The sequence below is a fragment of the Galleria mellonella genome, unplaced genomic scaffold, assembly GCF_026898425.1.
Source record: "Galleria mellonella isolate WM207_F2 unplaced genomic scaffold, CSIRO_AGI_GalMel_v1 utg173, whole genome shotgun sequence".
NCBI lineage: Eukaryota > Metazoa > Arthropoda > Insecta > Lepidoptera > Pyralidae > Galleria > Galleria mellonella.
This window is the reverse complement of record NW_026442016.1, coordinates 2,995,843-3,005,516: the sequence shown is the minus strand read 5'-3', so window position 1 is coordinate 3,005,516 and position 9,674 is coordinate 2,995,843. Positions and strand designations below refer to the sequence as shown.

General features: G+C 30.9%; 1 protein-coding gene across 1 annotated transcript in view; it reads right to left on the bottom strand.

Moving 5' to 3' along the window:
* Positions 1 to 363: 363 nt before the first annotated feature.
* Positions 364 to 9,674, bottom strand: part of LOC113515634 (RYamide receptor-like) — an 86,252-nt gene continuing 76,941 nt past the window's right edge. The window contains exon 7 of the mRNA XM_026899894.3: positions 364 to 809. Within this exon, the coding sequence (XP_026755695.2) occupies positions 607 to 809 (203 nt within the window). The 3' untranslated portion in view covers positions 364 to 606. The remainder of the gene's footprint in view (positions 810 to 9,674) is intronic.

Here is a 9,674-nt window from a genome sequence, read left to right as displayed (position 1 = left end):
TTAATCTAAAAATTCTTCATCAAACACACTGTATTTTTTTAAATGTCATACATACTTTACGTAAATGTCGCTTTACGTAAAGTATTTAGGTACAAAATTGTATTTGTAATTGGCAACTTTTATCACACAAATCGTAATTGTATATAATGTATTTTCATGCACTATGGTTTATACATTAGCCGTCATTAGCTGATTGAATGTGTTTTGGGACATTTTTGGTACTCAATGATTCATTTAGTTATTTAAATATCTAAAGAAAATTATTATCCCTTTCTACTTGGACAGTTGGCATGAATAAACTAACTTTCCTGATAGCCAAGTTTCTCAAATTATAAACTATTTGTTGTAATTGAATGAAATGAAATGATAACTCTCTCTGCGCTATTGACATACGCTGATGGGAAACCAGTAAGGGACAATAGGTGAGGATGAATCTAGCTATTAATAATTCGCTAGGAATTAATCACAACGATTGCTCGGGGAGATCCCATAGAGATCGACCTGATACGATATATTTCTAGCAATAGGGTCATTGACCACCATTACTGACTTTCTAAGACTAGATGATTTATTATGTTAATTATGATTAAGTCTTCCATGACTAGATTAATTGAAATGTGTGCGAACAGAAACCGCTCGAACTGGTGGGTTATTGGAGACTCGAAGTGTTGGACCACCGATGCTATTCCCGACTGCTAAGGTGCCTCGTCTGATCGACGTGCAGGATGAACAGGTTGGCGCTCGCTGCAACCGACTCCCATAGCTGCTGGTAGTGCCTCTACGTGTTATACCATTTAGGCCCACCAATTCTGTAAAAATAATATAGGAATTAATATATTTATGTAAAAGACAGAATAAAATAATTCAAACAGCGTAATACAAATTACTAAATAAGTAATCCATTGCCATTTTGGTAGATTAAGGCAGATAGAAACACAAAAATTTATCAGTACTTATAATATATAACCGGCTCACCTAGGGGATTATATATGTACAGAATTTCACTGAGAGTGAACCAACTATTCGAATCACCAAAAGATAATTGCTACTTTATTCTAGTCAAAAATAAATGGTATAATAAACAAATCATGTGAACAAAGTTGTGAACACAGACTGATATAAATTACAATCGATCGAATAAATTTTTTTTTCTTTATTTATAAAAAGATGATCAAATCCAAAATCTGAAAATTCGAATTTGTGCTCAAATCACTAGATAAATGAAGTGTTATCATGATATTTTATTACAGATAATAAATTTATTTTTACTCTTTGTGCTGCTACACCAATATTTGTGTCAATGGTATTAGTTTTTCATTTAATATTTTTGTTATTCCTGCATACTTTGTTCTTACTTTTGTGCTATGGATATAAAATAAACATAGTCTTTTTTGTTCAAAGTAAGCAAATTGTTATGTAAAATTCAACAACAATCCTCATAGGATATGTAGCAGCGTAGTCAACTAAATTATGCGCAGTCAAATAAATATAAAATGCCTACCTCAGGTTTTTTATTTGCTTCATCTATTTACATTACCCTTGTAAAATTAATAAACTGTTTATTAATTTTAATGACAACGCATACCTAATAAAAAATTAATTGAATCTGGGGTACCCTAATTAAAATTTTGTGTTTTAATGACTATACGAAAATTCATCCAAAGCCCTTTATGCCAATGAAAAAATAAATGCATTACGCTGAGTAACAATATGAATAATTGTATATTCAGTAAAACTATAGATATTCCTATACATATATCCATACCTTCATATATAAAAATACCGTGTCACGATATTCTTTCACATTCATCATCATCATCATCACACCAGCTTTTAACTATCCACTGCTAAACATAAGCCTTCCCTATTAGGGAGGGGCTATTCCACGTTAAATCTATTAAATTTCTCAAACGATTTTAATTAAATTTTATTAATGTGTGTTGTTTATTCCAACTTGAAAGATATTATATTTTTTACATTGATAAGAAAAAGTAAACACGATGGGTAAGTAGGATGCAATATATCTCATCCATTATATCTTAAATAGATATCTAACAACATTTGATTTAAATTTTAATTAATAGCAACAAGAAAGTCAAAGCCAAAGAGTGTGAAATCTAGTATTTATTTAAAAAAAGTATGAATTAACTACCTAGTATTACTTTACCAGCATTGGCAATAACTTTACGAATTGTCTATAAAAAATTAAAATTAATATGAATGCACAAGACTATATTTAGTATTGCGTATATTTACTAATATTATAATGAAACAGTGAAAGTGTGTGTTCTTACCTCTTGGCATCTACCTAAGTTCAACGAATCATCATGAAATTTGATATGCCTGGGAAAGATCATAGGTTACCGAGATAAAAAATCTCGGTCAATCAACTTATATCAATCACGTAGATAAAAACTAATATGTACCATAACAGTCTCAATATATCTTTTTTGTTCATAGCCGGTAAACCATCAATCCGAGGGTCGGATGACATAGTGTGGATAGCGAGAAAGCAATGGATAAGGTCACTACAGGACCATTATAAGTGGCGTGATAAAAAGGAGGTTGATGTAGGTTGAATAAATTTAATATCTGCATATATACAAGAGGATAAACGTGACAGCAACAATGCTAGTTACTAGTTTAGAAATTTTATCAGCAGTACCATGGACATAACAGAGTATACTGTTTCGCCCATGATGCCCCCCATGCGTTGCCATTCCTGAGGACTCAGGTGTTATACCTCTGTACGCAGTAAATTCACACCAGTTAAGTTAGGTCACAGTAATCACTTTTCTTTCTAAAATTACGAATAACCACGCTGGTTGCCGTCTGGGTGGTATTTTCATATTCCAGTATTAATCCTTATCCAAATAAATCTATCGAGTTTTTCCAAAAACTGCATATTGCGATAACCACGCGGGCGAAGCCGCGGGCGAAAGATAGTATTAAATAAAGATGTTCAATAGACGAGCTTAACTCTATAAGAGTTCGTTTCCAGCAAACCCAACATAATAAAACAGACACGGCCCACACGAGCTCACACCCCTAAATACGCTTATGCACCTGATGGAAAACAGTATCCATCGCCTATGAACCAAAATTGTAATTTAAATTTTTTAAGCTCTCCAGCGCTCATGTCTTTAAAACATGCGCTTAAAAAGATTAATGTCTTGTAGTGTTGTAGGTATTTTAAATAGTATTTTAGCTCAAGGATTAGACAATGAGATTGTCTGAATCATGTTTGCCTGTTATATCTATAATATATTATTTATAGTATTTCTTGTCGACCTTTATGTACAACTTTTGGCTAATTTGCTTGACGAGTTAATAAATTACTGAGTTAAACAACAAGAGTGGATTCGTCCCCCAGGCGGCACCTATTCAGTAGAATGACGTATGAACCACTCATTAGCGTATTCAAACAATTTGCGAAACTATCCGGCTCATGGAAGCACTCAGAGCTATTTAGTAAGCATGATATGTACATATCAGATGACAAAATCCTTACTAATATGGTAAATGAGTCGAAAGAGTTAGAAAGAGTTTGCATATTTGGTTGTTACCTACTGAAACCTTAACCACTTAACCAATGCTTATGACATTTGGCATACCCATTTGGATTGTATCTACAAATATAAATATTGGAAAAAGAGAATTGATAAGTAATGGGGTCTACTGGATTTATTACTAACAATATATCCTGTTAGGTAGATCTCCACGCGATCCGCAGTACAAACCTTCGTAACTGATTCCTAATAATTTTATTACGATGGACCATTTGACCTGATTTCATTCTTGTCTATTATCACTCTGATAACCTGCCAAATACACCAACAGCACAGGCGAGATTACTATTCTATCTTTATGTTATAAAAAAAACTCAAATATTGTAATAAACAATTTACCCGATTTTTTCAAATTTTATTTTAGAACCATTTGTTTCTAATAGAGGGAATCTACTACTGGTATCGATTTTTGTAGAATTTAGAAAATATTTAAAAAAAAATTATATAAGGGACCTTAATAAGACCAATAAATTCCATAACAATTATTTTTAGAAGTTTTGTCTGTCTATCTGTATGTTTGTTTTGATATTATGCAAAAAGTACTGCATCAAATTGGATGCGGTTTTCACAACTGTATTCCTCTTTATATTCATTCGTTTTCTTTCGTACTTCAAATATTCACATATAGTAGATAAAAAAACTAGATGAATTTAAGAATTTTCTGCTTTTTGTAACTACTTGAAAACGACGACCTTGTTTTGGTAAAAGTGAATTTCAAATTGTCGCGTTGGTGATAATAAAATAATATACAAGAAATATTGGAGTTGTACTACTCGGGTACAAAAATAAATTTCTCTCAGAACATTTGAGAAACAACTTTGTCTGGTAATGATCGGAATCGCGTAAGCTAATGATATTGTATACAATATTTTACATTCGTGTTTATTTATCATCTTGTGTGTTCTGAAAACTTCAATTACGAGTAATGGATCCGATATTATTTCATGACGCTATCGCTCAAAAGTATAAACTAAGAACTTCAAAGGCTTTTTAAGAAACTTCGTAAAGGAAAAGGTTTTCAATTCGACTGTTGTATTTTGTTGTTGTTAAGAAAGAAAGTCGACTTGTATTATCACACCAAACCAACTGTATCGTAAATCTACTTGTAATATACCAAATTTTGGATAAAAGCTACTCTATTCTGAAATTATCGCTTCACTTATCATCCTTTCCACAAAAATCGGACCACTACAGATCACTAATATTCCCAAGAGCGTTTTTTGTTCTTAGAAAATCGGTCCTTTGAGTTAAGTGATTCAATCATTTTATTATTATAACACTATCTATACTCTGACTGTCGCTTGTGTATCCAATTTTTGTATATTTCTATGTGCATAATGAAATACATAAAGTTTTTTAACGCACTATCAAGTATTCGAAAATATGTGTTTTGATATTCTATTTTTAAATAAACCAACATGGTTTCGTTACTATTTTTTTTATTATATAGATACTAGCTGATTATTAAGGCTTTGATCTATGCTTATACATTTATGTCCTAATTTTAATATAATTTCCTAAGTGATAATAGAACGAGATATAGGAATAGAAATATATTCAAAATTTGAAAGTCCTAAACCTCGTAGTCTTTCATACTATATGTAAGTATATTATTAAGGTAATTAATAACTGAAAATATGATAATAATTATAATGATGATGGTGATAATAATAACCGGTGATATCCTTACTATAATTTATACTAATATTATAAAGAGGAAAGATTTATTTGTAATAGAAAAACTCAAAAATGACTTAACCTATTTTAACAATTCTTGCACCAACATACATTATCGATTAGTAACAAACAGGCTATATACTATTATTGAAAATTCTATTTCCCTTTGCGAAATCGGGTCGGATTGCTAGTGATATTATAAATATGAAAATGAGTTTGTTTGTATGTTACCTACATGTATTTGGAATAGAGAAGGTTATTACATTTTATCCCAGTTAATTAGAGTATCCCGGGCACGCAGACGAAGTCGCTGCTATAAGATCGTAAAGACATAAATCCGTTTGGTTCTATACATTGGACTAAATAATCATTATCACCTTTTGAATGTGCACGTTTCCCTTAATACCGTATTAACAAGGGACATCATTTAGTTAACGAAATTATGTAGTTATTAGGTCAGACTAAGAAAAGACAAATAAAACCGGTCAGGCGCGAGTTGAACTCATACTCATTCAGTTCAACCAGTTCATTTATAGCATTTGTCCTACGAAATAGATATTTAATATTTATTAATACTATAAATTATGATTTCTTATATTAGGTTATAATTGAATTTTTTTTTATGAGATGATAATGGAATGGTAACTCCGCCTGCGCTATCGGTATACGCTGGCGAGGCACCAGTGAGGGATGATAGGTGAGGGATGAAAGCAGGTCAGTTAGCCTATCGTGATAAATTCCACAAGAATTAACTACAATGGTTTCCAGGGGGAACCGCGTGGAGGTTGGCCTGATAAAGTATATTGCTAGTAATGGAGCTGGTAAATCTCCATTACTAACAATCGCTTCCCCCCACCCCCCATAATTGAGGTTAAAACCTAGACTACACAACTAAGTTTGTTTTTTGAGATTGTCTGATAATTTTTCAAAAAGGGTGCTAGTTAACTGCTTACTATATACTACAAAGTGTCAACTTTGTTATATTTTTCTTGTAATATTTACAATTATTGTTGTATATGTACCTTTATAAACTGTAATTATTTCAGATTTTTCTGTTCACAAATTTCGAAGATAAGGGAAGAGATGGTTTATTCTCATATTTTCGATCATAATTCTCAATAATATTTAAATATTTAGTTTTAATATGTACAAATGACGCCTTTTTATATAATACCCCACTTGGATTTATAAATTCATTTTGAAATTTTGAGTACCGTATTTGGACCCTCTGGCAAAATATATCTGAAAATATAAATAAATATAAACTGTTTCCATTGTTATATGTATGGATCAACATTATGTTATGCTATTCTAAATTTTAAGTTGATCGCATTAGTAGATGCTGAAATATAATGCGATAAGACATACTGATAGACGGACGAACGGACAAAGTCGCACCATAAGAATTTCTTTGTCCTTTTTTGGTATGGAATCCTAAAAAGGATTTAATTAATGTGATAATATATCCACAATACTAACATCATATTTATGAATGATCTTTTAACTATACCTTTTACTTTTTTAGATTTAAATCAAAATTATTATAACTTGAGTTTATGATGACCCATAAAATATTAATTACAAATATTAGATTAAGATATAGGTTTAGAAAAATGACACCTCAAAATTGACCCCAGTGATTCATTAATTGTGTATTTTCTCATTCCTCTGGATCGTTAAGGTCTCTAGGTACTAAATTCGTATCGATTGGAATCGATTGAACTGATATGGACCACTATACACTAAATATATATATATATATATATATATATATATATATATATATATATGAAAAATAGTTTAGACGCTAGTGAACTTTATTGTTGTTTGTAGTAATCGTGTGTTGGCAAATTTTTAGAAAAATATTTCTAAGAAGAAAAATATTACGTTAATTATAGTAGTTTGACAATTCTCTGGATTGTATAAGAAAGATTTTTATAAATCCCATAAATAAATAAACTAATTTTAGGACTAAATATTTTTCTAAACTCTCAAAACAAAATGGTCTTGAATATCATTAAATTCATCTCCTAAAATAGTTTTATAGAAATCCAAAAATACTTTTTAAAATAATTTAAACAGATATTTTTTCTTTTAAAATTAGAATACTTATTAACATCTCCGATTCTCCATTGCCTGAGGTGAGACTTGATTACATTGTTAAACTGTACTGAATTATGAGCTTTAATATTAGATACAATCTTCATCGCAGTCTGTATTGCTCAGTTTAATGACAGTAAGTAATAACGTCAACAATATTCCCTAAATAGTTATTATTCATGTACTAATATTGTATTATTAGAGAGCATTAAAAAAGAACCTTATACTTGGAATTGCAAAGCTGTTTTATTTATTTCTATATATATACCTATTACGAAAGTCAATCTGTTTAATTCACTCAACCGATTCTATATATATGCATAATAGAATTATAAATATAGAAAAGTCTATGAATTATATTTTATTTCAAACTAGTTCTATCCTGTGGTGGTGCCTGTGTGAATCGGAATATAAAGTATCCTATGCATTAAGTTACAACATAATCTACCAGTGTAAATAAAATCATCATCATATCAGCCATCAGTTGATATTTACTACTGAGTACAGGCCTCTCTCTTTTGGGAGGTTTAGACAATAATTGCCAAGCTTAGCAGGCGGTTTGGCAACTGCAGTTAGGCTTTGGTGTTGTTTTAAGAGGGACGCTGGTACCCATCCCTCACTCATTAAATTCACTTGGTCGCCTCTTACGACACTTACGGGAAAGGAAGGGTGGCCTATTCTATGCCGCGAGACCACACGGCATTAATATAATAAAATAAAAAAAAAATGATATCTACACACAAACAAGTTTTTACAAACTTCGTTCAGTTTGTTATGTCATCACAAGAAGATCGTTTAATGTATTTTAACCATAACAGCATGATTGAGTAACAAACACACAAACAAGTTTTTACAAACTTTCATATTTATGGAATAAATTTGGCAACAATACACAATTTAATATAATAGTATGCGGGTGGTTTCACCTTTTATTGAAGAGAAAACTTTACTTCTGGGATATGTATATTTTTTTTATTATTTTATTATTATTAAATTATTACACTGAGATAAGTTAGTATGGCAATAAATACATACAATTTGTAAACAATATCTTTTTATATGAGTACATTTAATCATCATCATCATATCAGCCATTAACTGTCCCTTACCGGACATAAGCCTACCCCATAAGGGGAGTTTTTCCAGTAATCGTTGGCAATCGGCTTGGCAACCACAGTTAGGCTTTTAGAGATATTTTAAGAAGGACGCTGCTGCCCATCCCTCGTCCATCCTTAGTCGCCTCTTATAACACCTACGGGAAAGGAAGGCTCATTCTATGCCGGGGCACACACGGTGATATGTATGTTATACATTATATTTGGTAAGTTGCAAATATATTCAAGAACAAATAAAATATATATTCTGAGGGTAAAATATATTTTTTTATTATTATAAACGAATTTAACGACTGATATTTTAATGTTAATAGTACCTTTTTATATTATAACTTTCGTATTATGTTTCGCAATATCCTTGCTAATCTTAAACCGATTTAAATGATTATTTGATTATTGGCAATTTACTTACATCTGTTTTTATCTCATACTCGTATATTATTATTGAAGTTTTTTTTTTTTTGTAGAATCAAATATTATTAAATAATTATAAATCGAATATGTAACAATATAACTAATATTATCTATAACATTTATTCTGTGGTATTACTATATGTTTTTACATAATTTTGAAGCTATCTATTGATATCAAACTAAACTCTTTCTAAAATATTACCTGCGATACTGATTTTTCAATTCTCTCAACATTTTTGGATGTAAATATCTACGAACTCCGAATTGAAATTTAGTCGGAATCCATTAAACTTTATTAAGCCCAATTTAGATTTAGGAATAGATATATAAATAGCATGTGGCATCTATTTAAATTTATATAGGTATATAACTCTACAAATAGTGAACTAGGCAAGTCACACATAATTCAACAAAGAACTAATCTAATAAGTGAACATGACTCTATTATGTTCATTCTACTTCAAAGAAACTAGAGCTGTATTTAACCAGTGTATGTATATTATGTAGGCAAACATCGTACCTAGACTAGATAGAAAGTTCAGAAAATCTATTCTCTAATCCGATAAAGTAGGGGAAAGGGATTGTTAGTAATGGAGACTAAGAATTCTATTGCTAGCAATATACCCAACCAGGTCGACCTCCTCGCGGTTCTCCCTGGAAACTATCATGGTTAATTCCTAATGAATTCATCATGATGGGCTAACTGGCCTGTTTTCATTCTCATCTATCACCCTTCACTGATGCTCCGCCAGCGTATCCCGTTAGCGCAGGCGGAGTTACCATACTATTTTCACCCAGC